This window comes from Labrus bergylta, chromosome 1 (assembly GCF_963930695.1).
Source record: "Labrus bergylta chromosome 1, fLabBer1.1, whole genome shotgun sequence".
NCBI classification, from domain to species: Eukaryota; Metazoa; Chordata; class Actinopteri; order Labriformes; family Labridae; genus Labrus; species Labrus bergylta.
This window is the reverse complement of record NC_089195.1, coordinates 6,054,463-6,081,583: the sequence shown is the minus strand read 5'-3', so window position 1 is coordinate 6,081,583 and position 27,121 is coordinate 6,054,463. Positions and strand designations below refer to the sequence as shown.

Here is a 27,121-nt window from a genome sequence, read left to right as displayed (position 1 = left end):
TGTGTCAGCTGGTATGAAGGTTTTTCTCCTACAAGTAAGTAATTAATTGACATTGTTAAGTAAGTAAATAATTTGAAATTATACACTTAATTGATTGACTGTATATAAAAATATGACATGTTTCACCTCCTTCTCTTGTACAAATGTGAAGCCATTTTAAATAATGTCCCGTCTGATAACATGGAAGAGGCTTAGTTAATGACCTATACTGCAGCCAGTCTATAGGGGGAGCACTGTATGTTTTGGCTTCACTTTTGGGGAGCTGTCATGTTGTCCATCTTTTTATAAAGTCAATGCTTAAGATTTAGAGACAGGGTTACATCGCAGAAATCCCTTTAAATATGTATATTTAAAACATGATATAAACGTTTGCATTAAATCTACACTGAAGTCTGATATGCAGCTCTACAAAAAAAAAATCTGCATGTTGCTGAGCTGGTACAGAACAACTGATTGTAAGCATCACCTTACATGCCAACCAAACCCAAAGAAAGTTTGTGTCGTTGCAGCAGGGCAATTTAAACCTTGTATGAACTCGTTTAAAGATACCTCCAGTCTGACATCTTTCTGCATGGCAGTGGGCCACAGATACTTAATTCTTCTTTGCCTCTTCTTGCAGTTGTAAATGCAGTTATATCACCATCTTGTAGGTGTAGTACTGCCACCTTCTGGACTGATAATGTATGTTATCAGAAACATTTTTAATTGATAGAGCCACACGATAATGCTAACTAAAGCAGTGAAAATACAATACTGAACCACCTGGACTTGCAGTATTAAGTTTTAAGTTTTGATTTGCATTCTTGGGTGTTTTCAGTATGTTTGCATCAGTAAACCTATAGCCAATGTGAAGGAAAAGCCTGTGTGTGGCTTACAGTTGTCTTCATGATGGCTTGATAAAAGAGAAAACATTCAGGACACTGCAGATTTGTTCTGGTATGAGTGTAATACATGAAAAACAAAAGCAGAAAAAAATAAAAGGAAAAAGTAGTAAAGGGTGTCACCTGGTCTTGGCTGGTTTAGATTTTCCTGTAAAGGAGTTAAATGCAAAGAAACAAAATATCTAAAAACAGAGGTCTACCATGTCTATATATGTATATATATATATATATATATATACATACACTATAATTAAGCCTGAATTTCCTTCATCTTCAGGTCCACTTCTTGATGGCTCTGGCTGCTAACTGGGGCTACCTGAAGGACGCCAGCAGGATGCAGAAGTACGAAGACATCAAGTCAAAGGAGGAGCAGGAGCTGCACGACATCCACTCTACACGTTCCAAAGAACGCCTAAATGCCTACACATAAACACACACCTGCAGGAAACGACACAAACACACACACACGTACACACACACACACTTAAACCTGTCAGACACACAAATATGATACATGCAGACACACTCACACACATGAAGCCTGACACACAAGAAGCATACAGAATACAAACAAATGAAAAAAACAACAACACTAAAAACATTCAAAGCAAAATAAACACACGAAGAGGGAGAAATAAAGAAGAAGAAAAAATGATGAAAACATGGACACCATCATCATCCTCATTTCTGCAATGGTTTATTAGCTCAGATGGGCGATGCTAACAATTTAGCATCCCATATGTTTGCTTGCTTCATTTTTATTAACCATGACTTTGTCCTTTTGATCAAGAAAAGAAAAATAGCTTTACTTGAAACAAAAGGAAAGAGTTAAAATCTTACTTTCTTTTTTACTCACAATGCCCTAAAATATCTAGAACTGGTCAATAATTTCCAGAAGGAAAACATAAATAAACATGAAAATGTTAACACATAAAATAGCACAAGACATTTACAAAATTATACCAAAAAGGACTAATAATGAGCAGAAGAACCCAAAGACATTTTACAATAACATGTGTTTGCCCTTCTAATTTGCATCCCTATGATTTCACTGGCTGTGTTGTATTCTTTTTTTTGTGAGATAAAGCGCACATCTCCGCCCTTTTCAACAGCTTTTCAGCTTTAACATGTTAGCACGGCATGCCAAAAAAATCTACAGCAGACATTTGAATGAGTTTGGTGTCTATGAGCTCATCATTTAACGAGGGGGACAATATCACGATATACCCCCCCCCCCCCCCCCCCCCCCCGCAGTACACACATCACACACACGCACAAACACTCACACACACACACGCACACTCTCACACTTACACATAGATGTGGCTGAATGGTCGGTGTTGTTCAGGCAGTGTTGTATGGTGGTGTCATGCTGTGTCGTGTCGTTTCGCCACATTATGATGACTGGTACTGCAGAGAAAAACGGTCCCTGAGGATTATGTACCTCCTGGGTGCAAATGGTTACCCCCCCCACCCTCTCTTCCCCCTCCTATGTCCTAAAACCCTACTCCTCCTCTTCCTCCACTCTGTGACCTCTCCATAGAGCCCTGTTTCATTAGTTGTTCCACAGACCTTTGCAACAGACCATAGTGTCCTAAAATCGTCCGTTTTATGAATAGGGTTTGGTTTGAAATGACATCGGTCATTTAAATTCTAAAGCCATATATTGATTGACAAAATGTGCAGATAGATGGGTGTCAAATTCTATTAAATCCAAAATTCCCCTGATATGGCTTTCTGTCCATCACATGTCGGACTACCCTAGCTATTTTGGCCCTTCAGAATAAAAGCACTTAAGATGGCAGTGGAAGCCATTTAATACAACTAGTGAACCTGAGCTCTGCTTCCTCCCCCCCTTCATCCCTGATTTGTACAAACTTGTGAAATGTCCTCAGAAACAGCACATCTTAACAGCACAAAGTCTTTTTAACGTGTGTCATGTTCTCATCAGTCTTGTTTTTCTCACTTTTTGGACTTTTGCCACATTTTTATCAGTATTATTTATATGTAATTTTAGAATGGGGGAGGGGGGTTGTTTCAATGGAACAGGTGTGTGTGTTGGACGGGGACGGGGTTGGTTGTAACAATTTCACATTTTCTTGTGATGATTCTGTATTTCAGTGGTTCTGCACACAGACACACACACACACACACACACACACACACACACATACACACACACACACTCACAGATACACATACACATTGCGTACACACCAATCATGTTGAGGATTATTTATTGTCATGTTTACGTGTTTTTTTATACCTTTATTTCAGCTAGCCCTAATATGTGACCAAAACTCCAGTTCATGTATAAGCTGAATTTGAAAATCACTGATACTGATACCAATTTGTCATTTGTAAAAGAATCAGATGATTACTGTGAATTCTGGGAGACGGTGAAGGTTTGAAAGATGGAGCAGGATGTGATGAAAGATTAAGGATCTGATTCCTAGAAACATTTGAAGGTGCAGAGATTTGTAACATCTAACGAAGCATCCGGCTCAGGAAGTAGAACGGGACAGTTGTGATGAGGTTGAGTGGTGTGAATAAAATAAATTTTTAAAAAAGGTCTTGAGTTTCGAAAGAAAGCAAGTGAAGGGAGATAAAAGTCACCACTGTCGGTTGCAGGGATCTAACTGGAGTAGTCTTATTGAAAATGAGGACCAAGATGAATGATGTTCCAGCTGATAAGCTTGCGGTTTCTAGATGATTTGTGTTACTGGAGAGTTTATCTATGTTATAAAGGATGTCCAAGTTAATACTTGGTATCTGAGTTATCTCTCCTCAGGTGCTCCGTTATTGGAAGCTGTGCCTATTTCTTTGCTATAGATCACCGATAACGTGATCATACTTGTTGAGATTTTGACTCTAATTTTTAATTGCTTACTGCTATTTTTCAAGTAAGGCCAATTTGACCAGCATTAAATACAATGCAAAAAAATAGATTTTTATCTTAAGATTTGAAATAAGGAGATTTTTAAAATGATCTGCTGCCAGGGTTTGCAGGGCTGTTCTGTCTGTTTTATATGTTAAGTTATGTTGAGCCATTAAAATGAAGTGTGTTCAGAACAAGAGTGAAGTGAATATTTGAACTGAGTGGTTACAAGTCGAAGAAAAGAAAACACAATAAAGGCAAATGACATCTTTACATGAACAGTAATTTGTGCCAGATATGAAACATAAAAATAGCATGATCATAATTATGCATCAAAAACAAACTTGTATCAGTAAAAAAAGAGGCAGAGATTCTCTTGACTTTTTGTTGAGAACACGTCTTTAGCAGGTTGTTTGTCTGTCCTGGTTGAAATGTGAAGGAAAGTGACGATTCTCTATCTGCCAGTAGAGACGACTGAGAGGGAATGATTACTGTGCTGATGATGAGATGGTGATGATGGTGATAGTGGTGATGAAGGGTTTGATCTGATAAGACTACCAGCACACACACACACACACACACACATATACACATATACACAAAAACAAGCACACACACCACCACCGCCATCACTCTGAGCCATAATTCTTTGCTCATTTACTTTTCACTGATTACATTTCACTATTTTATTATCAACTTTTAAAAATTTTAAATGTTAAATCATTTAATTAAAAAAAAGGAAATGTGTTTTAAATTTTTCTTTTTTCTTTCTTTTTTTGTGGGCAGTATTAAAAGCACTGTACCTTCGGTAACTCTGTATAAAGATATACATATATGTGAAACAGTCGAGGTGAGCAGCCGGGAGAATGATTTCCTATTGGTTACAGAGTCTGGAGGAGGCGGTTCAGTCCCAATGTCCTGAGCTTCTGCTCCCTGACAGAGCTGCATTTACACACACAGCAAGGACGCCGGGTATTCAAGTCAATGGTTATTGGTTTGAACACCTTGCATGATTGATAAATATTCTAAATAAACATCAAAATTAAAATGCATTTTGAAGTATCACATGCAGTACTCCAAAGTACCTCTAGGGGTCGATGATATCACAAAACCATTACTTTAAGATGCAGAAATCCTCACAAGATGGCATCTAAGCCTCCAAACAAATAGACCAAATAATCTAAATTTATAAGAAAAAATTGTTCATTAACAATCTAATGACTAATTGTTTGATCAAGTTAAATGTTCACATGTTTGCAGAGACAAACTGAAAGAAAAAATTCATGGAGAAGGCAAACTGACCATCATGCAATAACAGATGAAGTGGATGAATGGTTCTGAAGTTGAAAACCTGTTTGGATCTACTGTCCTCCATGAACATTATGGTAAACAGAGCTAAATCTGGTTCTTTATGTTGTGTAAATGCAGCTCATCTGACAGAATTGATTTAAAAGTACCATCTGTGTCGATAAAGGGAGACTCCCCCGGACTCGTGTCCTGTTCAGGTGTGTCTCGGCTGCATACAGTCAGTATTTTTAAGGGTCTAGTTTTACAGTAACAGTATTCTATCATTTCATTGCCTGACAATGGATGTCATGTCAGTGTTTTTAACCTCAGATAAAAAGAAAAAAATAGTTTTTTGTGCACTTATTGACCATTGTGAGCTCTCTCTCTCTCTTATTCTTGGTGTGTAAGTGCATTGAGATCCCCTCTGAGGGACCTGTGTATAGTCTTGCAGCATTGGTTATAACCTGAAGAAATAACAATGATGAAAACGAATGAATTCATAATAATGAAGATAATCTTATTCTAGGTTTAAAAAGAAAAAAAAACAAAAAAAGACAGTGAATCTAGTTGTTGTTTGTGGCATGGTTATGCATTAAATGGTCATAATTTTAATGATTAAAACAATACAAAAAAAAACTTATTTTCCACTGGCGCTGTTCTGCTGTTTTGTTTTGTTTTCACATTTTCAGTGTGCAGTATTGCGGTTCCTGTTGCTAATGGTGTTGCTAAGCTAGCTCGCTTGCTCAGTTGTTTACCACCAGAGCAATATATTGTAGCAGAAATCCAGACGTAAAACACAAAGTCAGTACATTTCTGGCATTTAAGTGCATGAATCTAAGATTGCAAGTCTTAAGTGATATGATCATGGTGTTCTCTATTGTTTCTCCTAATAAATCGGATTTGCAGATGTGGTGTAATGTATTGCTCTGGCTATCCCCCTCACCCATCTCTGTCTTCATCCTGCACCCACCTCTGCTCGCATCCTCTTCCTCGCTCAGTTCTTCTTTTTTTTTTTGAGCTACAGTCACACCACAGCTCCGGGTGCTTTTGTATTTAAGTGACTCATGTCTGATTTCCTGTGTGTGTGTGTGTGTGTGTGTGTGTGTGTGTGTGTGTGTGTGTGTGTGTGTGTGTGTGTGTGTGTGTGTGTGTGTGTGTGTGTGTGTGTGTGTGTGTGTGTGTGTGTGTGTGTGTGTGTGTGTGCTTGTAACAGCCAGTGTGTGCACACACAGGAGTCACTGATGCATAAGTAAAGCCCCATGTTACCTAGCAACAAGCACAGTCTGTCCAGCTCACACAGCCAAATCACCATCTGTAATGAAGGCCGAGTAATAATTCAGAGCTGCACAATCTCTGTTGAAGGTGGAGAAGAATCACTGGCTGATACTACAATAGTCAATCATGAGATACAGACCTAAATAGATTCACTATTAGGAAAAATGTCTTTGCCAGGTGGTGTGATGGAGCTTAAAATCTGAAATGTTTGTCATAGCAGCTGATAGGAGATCTGTGTGCTGCTGGGAGTAGGGAAGAGGATGCGAGCTGCTTGCTCTCCATTTGTTTACGTCTCCTCATTTCCTCACGTCGTCTACTTGTTTAGATGATTTTTAGGTATGGCTACTGACCCACGCTAATCCTGCGTCCTTCTTGTCTACCCGCTGACCACAGCTGAACATGGACTCACTTTACCATCCCACCATCCTTGCCACAGGCTTTTTAAGGACAGATAAAAAAAACACACAACAATGTCAGAGTCTTAAAGCAAAGAATTTCAATGAGATGAAATCTGATTTGTAACCTCGTGTGATGAAGATTTGATCTGTTTTTGACTGTTTTTGCAGCTCTGTATCACAGGATGAAATTTCAGATCCTTTGTGCCTGAAATGATTCAGCTCTAAAAATCGATGATCCATGTGTTGTGTCAGGTTGGGCATTTTGGACGTTGGAAGTAGTTTATTTTTCTTTCTTTTTTTCTGTTTCTCCATAGTATTCTAGTCTTTTTGTACTCCACTCTGGTTGCATAGTAGCAGGCTTTATCTGATTCACTCCTCCATTTTTGTACATATCTGTGCCAACAGCTTGGGCAGACAGTGGCTTTTTTATTTGTAAAGACATAAACTTGCTTGCATATATAAATAAAATGAAATAATACACTTGTGTACTTGTTAATAAGGGAACATTGTGAGTTTGTGTCTTCATTTCACATTGCAACACTTGTGGTTGTTCTCAAAGCTGGTGATTACACTATAGTGTATGTTCTCAATGCCAATTTCCAACAATAGCCTGTATCAGTAATTTACAAAGCGAACATGACATCTATAACCCAATACTGACTTTTTAAAGTCTTGAGTTCCACATCCGGAAGTCATGATTGTTATTCAGACCCAAGTGACTTTATTTGGACATTCAGACAGTCAGGAACCTGCACACAGAGCAGAATAAAGAGCTCATTTTATCAGGGAAACAGCCCCACCTGGTGGACGATTTAAAACAATGCATGTCCACTTAAAGAAGTTTACGAACATACATCTGACATCAGGGTTGGGTTTCAGTTTTTTAAAATAATATAAAAAGTGACTGACCTATTTAAAAGAAGTTATTACGCTAAGATGCAACAGGTGCTGAAGCAAAAGTACATTTGGTTAGAACCCTCGCCTTAATCCAAAGGATACCTACATTGATCTCAAACCTCCTTGAAGCGGGGTGGGGGGGATGTTGAGCCACCTTTGGGTCAGGATGGGGTTCTTTTCTTTTTCTGCACCACTTTTTTGTTCCCTTTTGATATTTTTTTTTTCCCTAATCCAAAGGACCAAACTGAGTGTTTATAGGATTTCCTTTCCTCCACTGCTCAGTTAGGGAAATGAAGTGACACCTCACATGTGCAGCCTCTGGATAAAAATGGCAGCCCAGACATAACTCCCTCCTTCTTTGATTGAAACTGATGAGAAGAAATTTGTGTCTATCCTCTGACCGGAGCTAAATAATCTAAAATACACATGCAAGAAGAATGTCAAAGGGTTTGATTGAGTGTTGGATTTGAGTTCAATCCTTTTCAAAACACTGAGATTATGAGCAGAACTGCTGCCTTGTATTTGACAGGTAAGCCATCTCTCTAAGGTAAGTTAGTTACAAGTCATGTTTTCCATGCAGGAAAAATGCAAAGTAATCTCATATTCTGTGGCTGTTACTATTTATGAGTTACAAATCAGTGAGACATTTTGCCTTTGTTCCCAGGTTTTCTTTAATCACTTCATCAATTGATTAAGTCTTTGGACATGACTTCAAATAAGAGCTCTAGAGTAGGCTTCTTTTTATGTTTGCATGTTCATCTCCAATTTGTATAACAGCAAATAAAAAGAGGAGGAGGATTTTGCTCACTGGCCGAGAGGAGACAAATCACAGAGTTCCTGATTTTAAAGAAGAAACTGGAGTTATCACTGTCACACTGTTAAGTTGTGAAATTAGGGGTTTCATCCTTCTGTGATTGAAACTGATGAGTATCCATGTTTATTCTCCGACTGAGCTACAAAATGTAAAATACTTATGCAAGAGGAAAAATAAAAGCACCATGCCTGTTTACCTGTTGTTGAGACAACAATAAGCATCTATCCAAAAAATATTCCTTTAGCTGCCCTACAAATAACCCAAAGAAAGGTACTCAGATACAAGATAATCATTTTTATATTAGGGTTCAAAGAGAACAGGAAATGAAAGCTCAGCATGTTCACAAACATCTCTGACATCATTAGAATCTAAAAGACATTTTGTCCGTCCTTGAAATGTGTTTACTTTAACAAACTCGGGTCAACAAAAAGAAAAAATCACGATCAAGATGAAACATTTACATAAAACACATGTGCCAAAAGATAAAATACCATATCTTGTTTAACAATCAGGAAAAAAAATACTGTATGAAAGATTTTAAATCTGTTCTAAAGATACTTTATTTTGAATCATTTATTGTAAAAGTGATTTAACTATAGCTGTGATTCTTAGAGGGAAATGGTTAATACTTAGCAATTAATTTTTGAAAATTTGAACATTAAAGCTAACACCAGCTAATGCATGCTACAAAATCCCTCATACCAGGGGAGGCTGAAGCAGCAGAGCCCAGCGCGTCACATCATTCATTCAAATCAAAACTGACCAAAAAAACAAAACACTATATAATACATTTGTATAAAAACATACATTTCTGAGTTATGCAGCGAAAACAACCTCAGAAGCAAACAAAAATAGAATTTGGATATAATGTCAACATGTGGTTTTATAAAAACAACTAAAAACTAAAAAAATACAAATACTGAAAAGGGTGAGACATTCAGTTCGATCGTTAAAAAATGACAAAATATATTTACAAAACTGATACCTCCTTTTAGTTTTCACAACAGTGTCTGTTACCACCACTGATTTATGGTGATATTATGTATAATGCCTTTTCACGTCTTCTGACAGAATAAGTCTAATAATCAGATTCAAGTGTCATCACTTGATAATCAGACCTTTGTAGTCTATTTCAGAATTAAACACCCAAATCTCCCACAAAACTGTCAGCGGTCCAATGTCATTGTGGGAAACAGACGCAAACTCAGTCTCACGCTCCATTCTTTAAAAGATGCTGCACATAGCTGTCTGCAGATATCATGAATCTGGACACCACCCTGTAGCCTTTTATGCCGATAAAGTCCTGCGACTTTAAAGTGTAGCTGTTTCCCCTTTGGGTGCTGGTCAAGGGGTTGTGAATGTGGCTAAAAACTGAAGCCGTAGCGTAGCAATCGTACCAGAAAAACTGCAGTTTTTAGTCCATATTCTCTGACACCTTCTTTTCGCTCATAATAAACAGCTGTGGTCAGAAACCACCACAAAAAGAAAATCATCCCGGCTTATTCAGCAGCCCTTCAATGAGCCACATGCACAGACTGTTTTCCCTCTTTTGTCCAAATAAGGTCACTTGGATCTGAACATCAATCATGACTGCCGCATGTCGAACTCAAGGCTTTAACAAGTCAGTGATGAAGTAATGTGATCAGTCCTGTAATAATGAACAGGCTGGTTTTTGTTTTCAAACTGAATTTACAAGGTTTTTTTGAACAAATATACACAACAGAAAGGCCTCCATGCAGGAGAAGTGCTTACTAGTTAGAATATTTCACAATAAACTCTGACTGTCCTTTCTCAGTCATTGTTTACCAAGAATACATACAAGGCTTGTTTTTACTTAATTTAAATAATGCCCAGGTTTTCGTAGATTACATCATCCACATTATGGTCTGTGCCTGTCAAAGGGACAGTAGTCGTAGATGAAGGAGGGCCATGGGATGGTTTTGTTTTGTGGACTTGAGCGTAAAGGTGGGCGAACGGGTCTGTTTTTACAACATTTTTATGAGTCTCCTCCTCCTTTTTGGTCATGGGCTCAGAATAAATGGGTTCATCGTTCGCAGAACACTTTATTTGTGCTGTACTCTGAATCACAGTTTGTTTGTCTTGCACTGGACTGATTTTGTCATAGACCTCTGAGTAGACTGGATCTTTGTGATCGCTGTCAAAGCAGGGTTTTGAAGCCGAGGCGCTCGGAAGGGGACTGACCGATTCCCTTGAATTGGGAGGTTTGAGTGGGAGAACACTGGCAGGGTCTACATACAAAGCCGTGGTTGGATGATGTTTGCGAACAGATTGAATGCAGTCAGCAGGGTCAGCGTACACAGCATCTGGTTGTGCACCAAGCTGGCCGACAGAGCTGCTGACATCCGTGGGGATCATTGGGAGAGGCATGAGGGTGATAGGAGCTGGCTGTGCTGACATATTCTCTGGTGAACTTGGCAAATCTTCTTGAGAACTCCCTTCTGAAAGGGCAGAATTCTTCTCCTGTGTCCTCAGATTGTTCTCCAGGATGGCAGCTATGCTGGTCAGATCAGGTATCTTTGGGAGAGGGGAATGGGCTTGTATATTGGGAATTGATTTCTCACTCTCTTGGTTCGGGATGCCTAGAGTAACAGGTGATGTCTTCCGTTTGATGGTGATTTGAATCAGGGAGAATATTTTTTCAGCCTGCTGTGTTTCAAAGCTGAATGTTCCAGGACCAGAGTCACAGCGTCGTCCTGCTTCAATGGTTAAGGCCGACTGGTGAGAAAAAAACAAGGTTTCATTTAGCCAGCAATTGTAAGAATCCGATTCCTTCTCTATTTGAACAAGGACAGTGCACCTGTAAGGTTGTTTTCAGAGACACAAGATGAGCAGCTAAAAGAAAGGTTGGTGTGGTTTACAAAAAGCATACCTTATCTTTTCCATATCGCCTCAGTAGTTCATATGGCCACTCTCTGATGATACTTCTCTTCTGTGTTTCTTTCAGCAGCAGTGCCTCTGCCCCCACCTGCAGCAAGTATGACCCCTGCAGGCCACAACGTGATGCTGCGTCAGTCCTCTGAACCGCCACCCTGAACTCTGATGCTGGAAAGAGAAATGACAATATTCTGTGTCCCATTGAGGATCTCTCATGACTCTGGACATGACAACTTAATTGAGCAAATGTCACTTAAATATTACAATACCATACAGCATTTCTCCCAATAATTCTAAATGGCCACGTTTAGTTACTGCAGTAAAAAAAAAAAAAAACTGGTAGCCACAAAATATTTATAAATTTTAAATCTACTAAGGTCTCATAAAAGCCAAATTTAAAGAGCCCATATTATGCCCTTTTTGGGGTTCATATATTTAATCTATGTACCTACTAAAGTATGTTCACAATAGCTAAAGTTCTAAAGTGTCTGTTTTCATGTACTGCCGCTCCATGCACCGGCTCACTTCTGACTCTCTCTCTAAGGCTCTGAAGTGCCCACGTTCAGAGTCCCCAACTGTGCCAAGTCTGATCTGATTGGTCGGCCTGTCGGCTCTGCCATAATTGGTCAGTCGCTCAGCACGGTTCTTGGAAATGTCATGCCCCTTTTACCATATTAGGAATGCAGCCACTTTGGCTCCAAGGGGAGCAAAAACACCTTAGCACTACTGTGCTACCGCAGGCTATGGCATATCGTGGGCGTGCAACAGAAGTTAATGGATGTGCAACATGAGCTGCTGGGCTTGCCACAACGAGCCAATGGGCTTAGATCAGTGATATCACACTGACAAGACGTCACACTGGCAAACTTTTTTCGAGGGGGGCTAGAACCGAGCGTTACATGCAGCTAATGCTACAGCTAACAGGAGGATGTGGGAGAAGCCGCGTTTCCGCAGACTTTGAATTTTTGCACATAGATGTGCCTAAACATGCACAGGACACTTGGAAAACACACTAAAGGGCATATAAAACCAGAAAAAAACATAATATGACCCCTTTAACCTTGAGCCAAGAATAGTGATTTAAAACCTGGGAGTCTATTGAGTGGGCTGCATACTCTTTAAGTAAACTATTCAAGTACAGGCACCATATATAGTCCCTTTCACACATACTCTACACTCCTTAACATTTCCTGACATTGTCCGGGGGAGGCGAATGAGTGAACACTAACAGCTGTATCTGTTAATCCCAACTTTATCCAGACTTTTTTCCAGTAAGCCCCTTGAGGCTGACTCGTCCTCAGTTGGATTTTAGAGTTGGTGATAATTGTGGAGCACAAATCAATCGGACAGAATAAGGAAATAACTGTTAAAGGGATGTAAAAGGTTTACCTTCATTTGCTGAGGCATATATCTGGTTTTCCTCCATATGAAGCTGATCAGTGCCGGCGGCATCGCCTCTCTGAGAATGACAGGGGAAAGAAAACATTGAGGTTTGACTTCTTAATGTTATATGATTGATAATATAGAACAGTTAACACACCTGAAACGTGTTTTGGCACAGTTTTTCCACCCAGTCCACACAGTCGTCTTTGAGTGCAGCAAACACCATCGTCCTTTCCTGAGTCTCCACGCAAAATGCCGACATGTTCTCCTGCAAACAGCCCGGATAGGAGTGTGTCCTTTTTATTCAACTTTTTATTGAACTGCTGCTGATACATGTGTGACTTCATAAAGACCTACCATTGGACAGGCCTCAGCATGTGGGGGGAGTCTGAGGACGCTGATGAGATCTGACAGTCGGACCATCTTCACATTTCTGTCTTGAGGCTGATGGTGCCTCCTGACCCCAGAACCATGATCGCCTCCAGAAGCGCCACCTGGTGGACACACAATGAAGAAACAGACAAAGTTTTTGTTTTTTTAAGATGATTTACTGTAGAGACCCAAAAGATGGTCCTGTAAAAATTCAGGACACAAAAAGTGAGTAAAAAATATGTAGGCTTACTTGTGATAGAGCAGTTTCATTTATTAAATTGTGTAAAGAAACATTGTGTTAATTTGTAATTTATCATTTATGAATCCTATAGCCTGATATATATAAAAAGTAGTTTCACAACATCATCTCTCTGATGTCACTTGCACTGTTGGGATTTGATGTTGAGAAAAGAAAATATTCTGCACAAACTCTCTAATGGAGGATGAACTACATGAGGCGACTTGCCATCCTGAATGCCAAACAGCCCCGGGGAAAAGTTCAAAAGGAGGTGTGTCAGGTTCTGTGGCTGGATCAGAAAAGAAGCAAGCCCCATTTACAGTACAGATGAACACAAATTAATAAACCTTATTTGTTGTTCATTAGACTATTTCTGCTCTAAAACAATGGAAACATTATTAATTATTTGAAACCAGTTTAAAGAAAAGAAATAATGTGAACTGTTTAAAGCAACTGGATTGGATCAAATCTTGAAATTTTATTTTATATTTTTTTAAAGGTGATAATGCCATCAGATAAAATCACTCAATCCAAACTCTAATCTCTCGTTTTAATTTGGATTTAACTTCTAGTTTGGATTGTTACAAACTTTTTAGCAGGACTGGAATAAAAAAAAAATCTGGATTAAAATGATCCCAACAGACAGGCATATGCAGGCTGAATATCAGGAACAAAATGTTACCAAATGTAGGTCGATCAATTAAACATTTTCACAATCTGTTGATCATTTAGATACTATCAAGAAATTGCATTTTGTTTTCATTTGTGAAAAAAGGTGAGCTGGATCACCTGATCCACACAACAATAACAAATCAGCATCATTATTAGTTGGGCAAATGATTTCATGATTTCTACACAAAGTGAAGAGATTTGGCACAATGTTTGTCTTCATTGCATATCATTAAAGTTGTGGTGTGCCAAGTATCACAGTGAAATGAACTGTGTTCACACAAAAGCCACCAGGTGGCACTATGCCTTCTGGGAGGACCCAGCATTGACAGGTGCTCCTCAAGAAATATGAGTGAAAGCAGGAAGTGACATCAAAACAGGAAGTATATTTCCTTTTGAGTGATTTACTTGTTGTTTTGTTTCTATAGGAATATTCCTCTTTCTTCTAAAAGGTAAATATGTTATTACTGTTTCAAATGATACAATGAAACAGTCTTAAATGATGAAGGTGAAGAAGTACAAAATGTGTGTCACCAGTCTTAGTTCTTGTGATGTTAGTAACTCATGAGATGACTGCATGGTGCACACTTTCTCTAATTGTTGTTTGTTAATTTTCACACACTTATTTTCTCATTATTCATAATTGCAAACATGTCATGTGTGTACAGCAACACACGTGTGTGTATTATTCTGTGTTGGGTTGTTACAGCTGTGTCTTGTTTAAAAATAAAAAACACTTATTCTTTAATAAAGACGTCAGTCTCTAGATTGATCCTTTTTGTGATGTTTTGAGGTGGTAAAAAATAACAATCTGAGTCTCTGAGAAGCACAAACCAGCACTTTGACAGGACAAGGATACCATGTATGTTGCAGCTCTGTAAACCTGTCTTGAAGCTGCAGGTTGAACCATTTCCCTCCAAAATGCCCCTTACCAGTTAAAACTAAAAGAAATATGTCAAAATAATAGGAGCAATGTTTTCCAGTACCAGACTTACGCTGTAAGGCTCCAGAACAAGCAGGAATGTCTGTTACAGCACTGACTGTATTTGAGGTTCATCATGTCTGACTCTTATAGATAACCTTAAATAAATTATATCTCAAAGACTGAAGGTCTTGTTTTTTTTTCATCCAATGCACATTAAGCATTCCTACATCCTCACACACCGACTTAGCAAACAAAGTAAACACTCTGAACTCTGATAAACTTTGTACTTTGTTCATAAATAGGATTTATTTATAACACCTGTGCCTGAAAAGATTAAGACAGACTTGACATAAGATGCACTTTCATTATAAACTCAGCAGTAGCTCCTGGTCGGGGGTGTTTTCTGCTGTCAGCTCTCATTTTCTCCTGCTGATTTTCACTTGTTTTTTGTTGATTGCCTAAAAGTTTTTAGCCTGCTGTGAGGTCTGTTTTCTACCACGCTATGATAAAGATAAAAAAAACATCCTATATTCCTGTTTTGTTGTCAATCTGACACCACAGCACAGATTTATATTTGTAGATGTGAAGAACAAACACTGTGTTTTACATCTGAGGACACTATAACTTTAGAATTTAAAAAAGAAAAATGCATTTTTCTTTCTCTCATCAGGTCAATCTCATTTGTAATACAAGAATAAGTAACTATCCATGTTACTTTATTATTCTAGAATGTCGTATATTTATCCAGGCTATACAGCCTAATTTTAAGATGTTTTCAAGACTTTTGAATATTAAGCAGATTTTTTTCCTCCATAGAGAGAAAATCTATGTTGAATACTTTCTTTACATAAAAAGAAAACCTTGTTTATAAATCTGTCTGCACAACTTGTTAAGATATTTTTGGATTCTTTGGGTTCTTTAGGCCAAGATACATTTTGACAAGTGATAATTTTTTATTCTTGTTTTTTTCTACTTTTTTGCAGTGAACCAGCTGTTACTGCGATGGTCCCCTCAGACACTTTCAGGTCAGCTCACTGATTCGGAAGGCGCCCAAATGGACCGCAGTCCTGCTGTCCGTGTCAGCATCCTGTCTGAGTGTTTATCTCGTCCTCTGCGGCCTGGTTCATGAGGTCACTCACACAAACACACTCAGGCCATAATTTATATCTAAAGTTCTCGTATTATCTGTGCTACACTACCTGTCACTTCCTGTCAGCATTCAGTGTTGCATCAGTACTGCTCTCTATATGAGAGGGTTTTTTTCATTCTCTGTGTGACTAACGCTTACTGTGTCTTGTCTTTATTCTGGTGTAAAGGCTGAGCCATGTGTTCTCTTTCTGTGATGATTCTCTGCTGGATATGAGAGTCCATGTTTCACTCTTACAGTTTCTCAGAGGGGGGTACGTGAATTTCTAAGAGTACTTAAGACTAATTCAATAAAATGCCAACTTAAGTTTAATAATCCATGTTTTTTATTTAGTATTCATATCTTCAACATAATCAGAAACTAAAGTAATCTGTCGTTTGTCATTAAAACATTAACATTTCTAAGCATGAAGCCAGTTTAAAGATTGAATGACTGACTGCATTCAAGTCAATGAATTCATGGTCAGATGCTGCAGCGATACAACAAAAGAATGCAGCGGAATCTCTAAATAAAGAACCTGATAAGAAATTAATGTAAATCACTTGCTTTTTCAGATAGAAATAAGCCTACAGTCGCATGAAGCAAGCAAGTTTGTTAGTTTCAAGGTTAGGCCTACTGTCTTATTCCTCTTCATATCAGCTTTTTTCTACCTGAAGTATTTTGTGATTGTTAGCTGTACCTGGCTGAAAACATTACTGCTGAAAGGATTCATTTTTTCCACTTTTTTTAAAGGTTGAGAACCACATCCCTGAAACTCAGTTATCACTCTTGAGCTCCATTTAGTCTTCCTTTTCTTTCTTGAATTATTTAACATGCACGCTGTATGCAGCACAGTCAAGCATCTTCCTCTTAAATAAAAAGGTCTATAGAGACCCTCTGTGTAATGTTGTTAGACTTGTATTCAAATCTGAGTCTAGTAACAGACGACAAACACAATGTTAGTCCACATTCTGTGTTGAGCAGTTTTCAGAACTCCTTTTGAAAGTCAGTGAAATGCCCCTTTAAACTTTTCCTTATTGTCCGACTGTTTGTATAGTCCCCACAGTGGACTCAACTCTAAAGATGTCCCAGTAGTTTTTAAAGATCTCAGTTATTCTTCTGGTGCCTCCAATGTTAAAAAACAGTTTGTGCAAAATGAGACTAACGTTTTGATATCCTGAAACCTTTACACCATGTTGGGTCAAATGGGGATAGAAGAATGAAAACATGACAGTACCTCCCATAGCCTGGATCTCCAGTCGTCCCACTCCACTGCTGCTGTGAGGAAACAGAGACAACCACACTGGCTTCCATTTCTGACGAGAGAGAGACAGATAGGGAAGAGAAGAAGTTTAAGAACAGCACTGATGGCTACAAACCAGCATTGATGAATATAAAAACTTGCATTACCCTAAACCTAAACCATCGACTGTTTAAAAGGGAAAGATGTTGCCTGTGGGTCTTATACCTTCAATCTTTCTAAGATCAAAAACTCTGTTTCAAAAAGGAGTCAGATTATAGAAGTGTGTGAGAAAGTGTCTGCGCTTCGCTCTTGATGTTTTACCTCATTTAAAATATTTTCTAATAAGTAAATGATCTAAATCTCTATTTTTAAAGTCTTCTTCAGTACAGATGTTGGTATCATGGTCACTATTCTCCCACGGTACACATCACTTCTTTCTGTTTCTTCCTCACTGTGTATCTGACATCTGTTTTTACAGCAGGTGAGTCATTGGTTTGAAGAAGAAGATCATTTTTCAATTACTTTGGGTATCAAATAGATCAAAACTAACGTGGTAACGTTACCAAATTAAATCAGGCGCACAACCAGCAGCAACCTCCAGTGTCGAAAAAAGACTATAGTCCTTGTCATAGCGGCTGATTGGTTCAAGTCCGACCTCAGCTCCCTTTGCTGCATGTCATCCCCCACTCACTTCCTGACATTTCCTGTTTCTCTAAAAGCTGTCCTATCCAATAAGGCAAAAATGCCCCCCGGATGGATAAAGCCTTTGAAGTCACATCTGGAGGTGATAACAGATAAGAGTTATTCATAAGCAACACCGCCCGATAGCCTAACACTTATTTGTGCGCCTCATGTACCGAGGCTATGGTCCTTGCAGGGGCCACCCAGGTTCGACTCCTACCTTCAGCACTTTATCACATGTCATTTCCAACTCTTTCATCCCTTTATCAAACTCTGTCCACCACTTTACATAAAAGCTAAAAAAAATAAAAATAAAAAAAAAATCATCAAAATAAAGGAATTAGCCTGATCTGTCTGCAAGCGAGCGTGTTGTACTGAAGCTGTTTACCAAGAGGCTTAAGGCCCGCCTCAGCTCCGTCTCTTTACCTGGTTACTAGGTTGACAGAAAGTTACGTTTGAGGCAGCATTTTCAATATGGTGACTGCTATCATTGGGCCTCAAAACTCCACTCCAGTAACCAATGGGTGCGGTGACTGTCTTAAATAATCCATGGTACAAACAGCTGCAACTTAGTTAACAACAGCACAAGGTGTCATTGAACAGAAGACGTCCAAAAAACAAGCAGTGCGCTCACAGGAGGAACATACGCAGAGTGTGTTTAGCACAGTGTGGTGGAGCAGGAGAGGCAGAGGAAACGACGAGTGCGTGCTTCTTAATTGACCATGAGGATGGTGCTGTCTTGTGGAAAAATAAATATAATAAATATGTGTCGCCTAATTTACCAACCGTTGATATACATGGGTAGACTTCTCAGTTAAAGGGTGTGTGGGAAATACTGGATGTTCTTTACCTCAGTGATATTCTTCTGACACACCCTGCTAATATAGGAAGTCTCTCGAGGGTCATAAAAAGCTCAGCTCAGCTTTTGGTTGGACTAGTTGTCAATTTTTAGTACATACATAAAGACTTGTTTTCTTTTAGCAATAATTAGCATCCCACTTCGTAACACATTTTTAAGAAACAAAGCTGCCTGTAACTTAAGCTGATAACTCCAGTTGTCTACAAGCCAACCATCAGTGACATCATGGTGGTTCTGTAAACTGTACAGTCTGTGACAGAAACCTTTCCTCCGTCAATGTGTCTGTCAGTTTCAACACTCCCACAAGTGACACATTGTAAATAGTCCAGGAGTGTCACACCATGAATGAAGACAAATGATGACACACTTCTGATGCAGTCACTCCTTTAAAATGAAAGAGGGAAGCATGCCTGCTTTTTGTGAAAATAAATTCAATTAAGTCACATATTTGTCATGTTACATGTTTGATGTAAAATAAGTTTTGATTTGTAATTGAGTCCCTTTCAGTTCGATTCCAGCTTCAGGTGATATGAGACTGATATTAATGTCATTAATCATACCCGCTGCGAAACCTGTGCTGTGAAACCACACAGAGTGTACTTTCTGTCACAGCTGCACAGGAATGTGTAGTTGTGTCTCAACTTGTTCATTTGGATTCTTTCTCTGCTGTTTCTTTTGAGCAACGTGCAGACAGTCTGACAGCCTTCACTAACAAAACTGTGAGGTCTTCTATGAGTTAAGATAACTGTGAATCTGAATGAAACTGATCAAAACACTGCTTTAAAAGTTTTTATGTTTCACCTTTTGACTCCATAGAGCACACAGCCATTCTTGTTATAGAATCCATTCTCATAGCACATCTTCTGTCTTTCAATCCTTCTTGATCACAAATGGAGTCTGCACTACAAGGTCAGCTTTCTGGCATTTATCCCATTTTATGATTCTTTAGTTCTCAGTGCATTCTTCACACAGAAAAAAAAGGATCTTGTTCAATCCATTAAGTATTACTGCTACAAAGAAAGATCAATAAGCTTTGTACTCACTTTGCCAGCTTTGTGTGGTTGGAGGTAAGCTTTCCCTGTTTTGGTGTGAGAGTCCATCTGAAGAGAAAATGCACGTCAGTTTTGGACTTTGGAATCCTGAACGGAGGTTTTTCCTTCTCTTCTTTTTTTCCTTTGGTGAATAGAGGAGGTGTGGCGTGACCATAGTGAGACGTTCATGAAATATGATCCCCACCTGTAGAGGTGAAGCCGAGATTACACAAGTGAGAGGGGAAGAGCTCAGGACTAATTCAGTGTTTACACACATCCTTATCACAATCAGAATTGATGTTTATTGCCAAGTTCATTTACACATATAAGGAATTTGACTCAGCGTTTTGGTGCAAAAAAGTTAACAAGGAAATATAAAAACAGCAGAGGTCCCGCTGACAGCTTAAATAGGAATAAGGTACACAGATAAAGGTTAAATCTATCTTTATCTATATATGCTGTACGCATTTCTAAGTTAAAATAATAATAATCAGCTGCTATTTTATGATAGCCCAATAATTATGGTGCAAGAAAGCTATTGTTCTGTAGAGTTTTTTAATTATTATAAGCATTATTGGTTACACAATCACATTTATGAGTTTTTTTAATGCCCTAAAACAAATACAAAACTGGCAAACAAATCAATGCGCTGCAAATACCAAACTGCTGTCATTACAGAAGTCACTTAAAATCTTGACATTTTGCACAGAAATCAAGTGATACTCTACTAGTTCTCACTTGCATTGTGCCACATTAATAATAATCATAATAATAGCTTAGATTTATATAGCGCATTTCAAGAAACTGAAGGATGCTTTACAGTAGTGGAAAGGGGGTCAGTAATATTAAAAACACAAACACAGAAAGAAAAAACTCAAAACAAACAAATGAAGGAAAGAAGAAGAAGGTGCTCAATGGGGGGAGTGTTAAGGCCAAAGGCGTTGGTGAACAGGTGGTGTTTGAGAAGATTTTTGAAAATGTCCAGAGAGGCTGCAGTGCGGATTTCAGCAAGGAGAGATCTATTTTACAACAAAAGTTATCTCATGACACTTTCATAAAAGGCAGATCAGGACAGATTTAAGACAATGAGGAAGCACTTTACAAAAACAGCCTCTAATAGCTGCCTCTTTCTGAGTGGCTGTTCTGGTGCATAACCTGTAAAAACCTTAAATAGGTCGTATTCATCCCCAAGATTTTCAAGACTTTTATTCTGCAGCATTAAACAACACATTAAGAGTTAAGTGGGTGTAAGCGGTTTTTGTGGTCCACATGACATCTGTGACATCAACCTAGTGCAGTTGCAGTTGATTTCCCTTATCAGCCCATTTGTCTTTTCCTATCTTCTACACATGTTTGTTTGTTGTTTTTTACCCTGTGATGCTTTTCATTGAGGTGGATGAAAAGTAGTAAGGATAAGACATTGTTGACTTTTCACCCACTGTCCCAGATTTGGTAGAAGACAGCTTGGTCCTGATCAAATGGTTCTGAGCTAGTGTGTGGTGAAATAGCTCAAAGTTTCCTCCTAGAAAATCCCACTGAAGGAGCCGTTGTGTGTACCATTTAGCCTAAATGTTGTATTTAAGAGTACTTTCTTCAAAATGCAAAGCTTTTGACTGTTTTTGTGGGAAAGTGTGTCTTTTTCCAATACTTGAAACAAGAAGTTGTCCAATCTGCCCAGGATTTCACATTTGGTAAAAGTCCAGGCTTGAAGAGCTGGATCAAATCATAGCCATAGTGCCACCTGCAGAAGACAGAAAGACAGATAGCAACAAATATAACATCAGATAATAGAGACTTACAGTAGCAATGCCAATACTAAGAGTAGAAATATGACTTTTTGTTAAAGCATAGTAACTTTTATAATGACCATGTTTAACTGAATTGATGCAGTTTAAGTCAACCAGTTATAAAGAAGGAGGTGGTCCAAGTGAGCAGAGGCACAAACACATATAAGCTTGAATGTAAAAAGTTGCTTTTCTGGTTAGGATTTGAAGATGCTGAAGGTTCTGTGCTCAGGATAAGGATATGTAGGTCACACAATACAAACACACACCTTATACTGTAATGAAATGCAGAACAAAGGTGGTCCTGCTCCTGAGCATGAATAATCCAAAATGACATCAGGTTATGAAACCAGCTTAAGGAAAGGTCATTGCTGAATATAATGAGCAGAGAATATAATGCAGAGGAAAAGATTCTGCTGCCATCAAGCACAGCTTTACCAGCGGGCAGATTGGGCCCATGCCCAGGGGGCTCCAACCAATAGGGTGCCTCCAAAACCCCACCACCTGTGGCATTCCTCCTTTGCTTTATTATTAAAAAAAAGTGTCTTCTTGAATGTGTGTTGAAATATGAATTGATGCAGACTTACGTTATTTGCAAACAAATGAGTTTGTTCCTGTGCCTGTATGATGATGATGAATCAGGTGACTGTAAGACTTGGATAGCACCTACACTGATCGTAGAGTCCTTCTCCTCATAGCAGAAAATGGTGAAGCAGTGGGGCAGCAAAGATAAAAGCGTAGAGAGAAAAGGTTAACATGGAGATTAAAATGCAGAAAAATATAAACACATTTTTCACTCGCCTCTGGCAAAGAGCTCGAGCCTTGTGGTGAGAACAACACAACAGTTGAGCCTGATACAAACCTGGAGGACCAGCCAGACATAGAAGTGGTTGTCAGGGAACAGCCAATTGATCTTTTGCGCACCTCTTTTTTGACGTGACTATTTCAACCATGAAAGCTTTGGCACCGCAGCTCCAGGTTTAAAAGGATCCTCTTTTGTTTGAGGAACCCCACAATGCAGTGTAGAGGTGGAAGACCTGGACTCAGCAATCCCAATGCAAAAAAGTCCTGTCCATTAGCTATGACTTAAACCACTCAAAGGCTGTGCCACTGATGCCCACCCATTGCTCTAAACGGGACAAGAGGATGGAGTGATCAGCTGTTTCAAACGCTGAACTGAGATCTAGGAAAAAGGAAGCACAGCCAGCGTCAGCAGCTGTTCATTCATGACTTTATAGGAAGGTTAGTTTCTGTACTGTGATGAGCTCGAAAACCTGATTGCATGGATTCAAACAATGAATTATTTTTCATAAAAGCTAACAGTTGATTTGCTACAATGTTTTCCAGGACTGTGGCTATAAAGTAAGTTTAGAGATGTGGTTAAAATGGTTAAAATCATTAGAATGTATTCCAGGTTTCATTAACAGGGGTTAAATAAGGGCATTTTTTTAAATAATGATGCACGATACCGGAGGATAGGAAACTATTTTCTTCAAAGGAGGTGGAGGCTTGGGGTTAAGGAGGGCCTCCTAATTTAGTGGTAAGGGGTCTACATGAATACGTGCCTGGTTGCCGTATATTCATGCTTTTGAAGGAGTCTTCATCTGAAGATTAGGAAGTGAGAATAAACCCTGATCAGTCAAACAAATCTTTTGTACAATTCAAGTCCATTCAGCACTTTTGCAACCACTAAATGTGTCATTTTAGACGTTGTTGCCTCTTCTGTAAGAAAATAAATTATATCGTAGCTTAATATTAGTTCCTATGAATTAATAACCTTTGAATGCATAACATTTCTCCTCTCCTTTTCTTTCTTAATTTTTTCAGTGAGCCAATACCGTAAAGTTTAAATTGTGCCAACTCTTGATGTCCCGTTTTTGCTCCTGTGAAATGAATCCAACCATTTGAGGTGGATCAAACCAAATCACTCCCTCTTTGTCTCTGTTTTCTTCTTGGTTTGCCCATTGTGTTGGAAGAGGTGAAGGACAGGAGCACTGAGGTGACAGCTGGTAAAATTTGTTTTCAGCCAGATCTTGTCTCCTGAGAATCCCCTTTGGCCTGCAGTATTGACTGAACATCAATCATGTGGGAAATAATCAATTCATATTGACAGTTATAGTGTACCGTACCTACATCCCTGTGTTTCTGTGCAGGCTGCAAATATGTGTCAGTTTCCACAAGGACACGTTATGACAGCCTCCATATTGAATGATGGTGAAGGTTAAGAGGCTAAATCACTGATTTAAAGATTAGTTTGTGTTATTTATATTCCTTATTTCTATGCCATTGTTTGCCATGGATGCTTGTTACTGAAGTGAAAGATTCAAGATTAAAAACAAAACAATGAACTGAAAGGCTCTGAATTATAAATGAAACCAGAGGTACATTTTTACATAAGGGAAGAAAAATCTCCACATTTTAATTAGATTCTTCTGTCTAAAGAACTTTTATCAGGCAGGAACAACGCTGCCACAGACAACCTCTTTCATTATCATGAGCGACAATGTGAAATAAAAACCCACTTTGATTCTGGGTCATTTGGTCTGTGACCCAGAAAGATTCTCATTAGTGGTAAGTCCTGATACCATGTTCCTGCTGACAGATTGACTTTTTCTATGTCAAAGGATCTTCATGTACGAACGTGATGATTTGCATAATTAAAATATGCTACAGAAGGATAATTGAGGTCATTTTACCCTATGGCATTCTTTGTTTATGTAACATCCTGGTGACCGCTTTATAACCCAGACTCAGTATTTTCCATGTTTCTCCTGCTGTTTGATCCTGCTTCCTGAACCTGTTTCATTCTTCTGCCCGTCCGCCATCTGGACTCTGAATGTCTTTTTGTTTTGAACTTATATTGCACCTGCCTGTTTTCCTCTTCTCCTGTAGTTTGGTGACACATTCATAATTTCCAATTTCAGACAAAATGATTTAGATAATTTTAATTTTAATTTAAATATATGCTCAGGGTTGATTAAGAAAAGGTATTTTCCAGCAGAGGGCGCTCTGACTGAATCATTTATAATCCTCTCAGCACTGTCTGCAGCACATGAAACTAAGCAGCAGAGAAATCTGCTCTAATAGAATTGACTATAAATTGTTTATTAATTATCCCTTCATACAACAGAGATTTGTAATGTCACACTGTGTGCCGGCTTTTTCCTCTGTTTGACGTAATTGTGCGACATTGTTACTTTTGTTAGCATGAGATAAGTGCGATGGCAGATGTAACCAAACTAGTGCTGGTGTTAACGTTGCTAACTGGACTTTTTACATGCACACACATACAAACACAGTTGCTCTCCCACCATGTAGATGAACAGAGATGACTGAATGGACTATGGAGGTCACTGCTGCTTCATGCAACGCACCACAACACAAACCCTGTCTCCAACGTCGGCCGTTTTGGACGAGACCCGGTCAGACTTTGGGTTGGTGAAACTACTTTGAAAATTAAATTATCATTGCAGGCGAATGACTTGCACATTTTAGCATGTCAAGGACATCATTGTTGACTTGGCATGCTCATGACAGCTGCAACAGTACGTTTTTATGTGGACATAAATAAATAGTTTTTGAAAACCTGGCGTGTATGGACAGGATTTTTCTTTAGAATGGAGGAGGATACTCCTATCTTTAAAAATACCCGTCTACCTGTGGACTGAGCCTAAGAATGCTATGCCTGAAACAAGACACTGGTACAGTTTGTAGGTTAATTACCAGTGATAATGAGTTCCTGTTTATAAAGGAAGAGGGTTAATGAAGCTCTGGCAGCAGCTGCAGGGTGGGGGGAGAGAAACCGAGGGGTAAAACCACAGAAAGAGAGGAGTAGAGTGTTTGTTTTGTGAGTGACGGAGACATTACCTACATTTGGTTCAACATTTCACTGTCAGACACAGAATGGCCTAAATGAGGGTCATCCCTCCCTCAGAGGAAGGTCACCCCTGTGGCCAACACAGACACGTACACGTGCATCAACTGCCTTCTGTTAGGTGGATATCTGTCTGACATATCATGACTGATGTTTCTCTTCAAACTGATGATTTATTACAGAGATAACAGTCACAGGAATGGTGATGAAAATGATTCATGTTGATTTTTTTAATTTTTTTATTTTAAGCTCTGTTAATTCAGTCGAGGCTGAAGCATTCAAAATAACAGCAAAGTATACAGATCTTTATAAAGCAACAACAAAATACAATAAATTATACACTTCATTCACAGAACTATTAAAAATATTTTACTGTAGCCCTTTGTTTTTCCATGCCACTGTTCACCTGCATGTTAAATATTTTATATTTGAATATTTATTCTAACTAACTCAATCACTGTGGCTGTTATTAACTCTCTTTGTCATGACACTATGACGTCTCTCAGAATTTCTTAAGTAGTAATATTTCTGACTTAAGAAATTGTGGGAAGAAAAAAACATTCACTTGGTCTGACAATAACTTCAGAGCAGAGAGGAACGGCATTGTTGTAGTTATTTGTGGATTTTTCACTAAAACTGGATACTTGTAAAACTGGATACTTGTAAATGGCATGTAACTTTTATAGATATCCATAAAGAACACTTAAGAGTTGTATTATGAAGAGAAAGGCCATAACACAACAGAAAGAACAGACAGACAAAATGGTCAAATTGTAAATGGGCTGGCACACAGTTCTTACTCAGGGAGATAAAAAGGCTCAGAGCTTTCAACTTCACCTCATATTCCCCAAAACAAAAACATATGGTGTCAGAACACAAAAAAAAAAAAAAACTGCTGACCAAATGTTGCCTTTTACAATCTGCGGTCTTGCTGGCAGTGTTATCTGAGGCTTTTTCTTTTTATTTACTCCTGGAGGAGTTTGCTTCACTCAGGCTATGTGTTCACAGCACGCGGTCACAACAAGCTTCAGAGGCCGAGTGACTCTGCAGGGACATGTGAGAGCTGCTGACAGACTCGCCAGTCTGCTGCGTGTCCTTCAGGATGTTTACAAGAGAGGAAGGTCTGAGGGGACCACAGGCCTTCCTGCCCGCACTGATCTGATGTTTATTAAGCTTGTGGCCTCTTTAAAAAGTAGTTTGTAATGAAATGTGTGTGTATTAAATGCTACAAGCTGCGGGATGTGCACAAAGTGCTCCTCTGAAGGAGAGTAGGATTCCATTAAAGCATCTCCTCTCATCCACAGTAAGTGACTGCATTATAGTTCATTTAATCTTCATATACAGATGCAACATAACATTTACAACAATTTATGTATTTAGTTTATTTATATAAAAGTGCGGCTAACAATCTGTTCTGAATCAAATATATAGACTTGACAAACAAAAACAACACTGCTGGAGAAGCAGTTCAGTGTTGTCATGAAACGCTCCTGAATAGTCCTCCTTCCCTCGAGGCTCCAATTTAAACAATTCTATGATCACTGAGATGGGTCTCATGAAACCGAGGACTCAAAGTGAATCAATGTCACCATCAAAAGAGAGTTCAACAGA

The 27,121-nt window shown here is 38.8% G+C and overlaps 2 protein-coding genes across 3 annotated transcripts in view; one reads left to right on the top strand and one right to left on the bottom strand.

Moving 5' to 3' along the window:
• LOC109988188 (neuronal membrane glycoprotein M6-a) overlaps nt 1-7,223 on the top strand; it is a 30,691-nt gene extending 23,468 nt beyond the window's left edge. The window contains exon 7 of the mRNA XM_020639601.2: nt 1,159-7,223. Within this exon, the coding sequence (XP_020495257.1) occupies nt 1,159-1,311 (153 nt within the window). The 3' untranslated portion in view covers nt 1,312-7,223. The remainder of the gene's footprint in view (nt 1-1,158) is intronic.
• Nucleotides 7,224-8,709: 1,486 nt separating this feature from the next.
• dok1a (docking protein 1a) lies at nt 8,710-20,009 on the bottom strand. Of its 2 annotated transcripts, none has more exons than XM_020639594.3 (7): nt 19,865-20,009; nt 17,276-17,354; nt 13,066-13,202; nt 12,866-12,976; nt 12,715-12,784; nt 11,321-11,493; nt 8,710-11,166 (listed from the first exon to the last, which is right to left on the bottom strand). In XM_020639594.3, exons 1-7 carry the CDS (start codon nt 19,919-19,921, stop codon nt 10,270-10,272), a joined length of 1,524 nt encoding a protein of 507 aa, XP_020495250.1. In that variant the 5' UTR covers nt 19,922-20,009; the 3' UTR covers nt 8,710-10,269. The 2 variants fall into 2 exon arrangements, with proteins under 2 accessions (XP_020495250.1, XP_065806795.1); XM_065950723.1 differs by lacking the exon at nt 19,865-20,009 and adding an exon at nt 19,623-19,674.
• Between the last annotated feature and the right edge of the window lie 7,112 nt (nt 20,010-27,121).

Bases quoted from the DNA above. Each gene is read 5' to 3' on its own strand.
- dok1a (XM_020639594.3), bottom strand. From the start codon at position 19,921: ATGGACTCTCACACCAAAACAGGGAAAGCTTACCTCCAACCACACAAA. The intron at 13,203-17,275 runs GTACTGTCATGT...TGTGTCCACCAG, and splicing joins GGAGATCCAGGCTATGGGAG to GTGGCGCTTCTGGAGGCGAT. The intron at 12,977-13,065 runs GTAGGTCTTTAT...GGCTGTTTGCAG, and splicing joins ATGCTGAGGCCTGTCCAATG to GAGAACATGTCGGCATTTTG.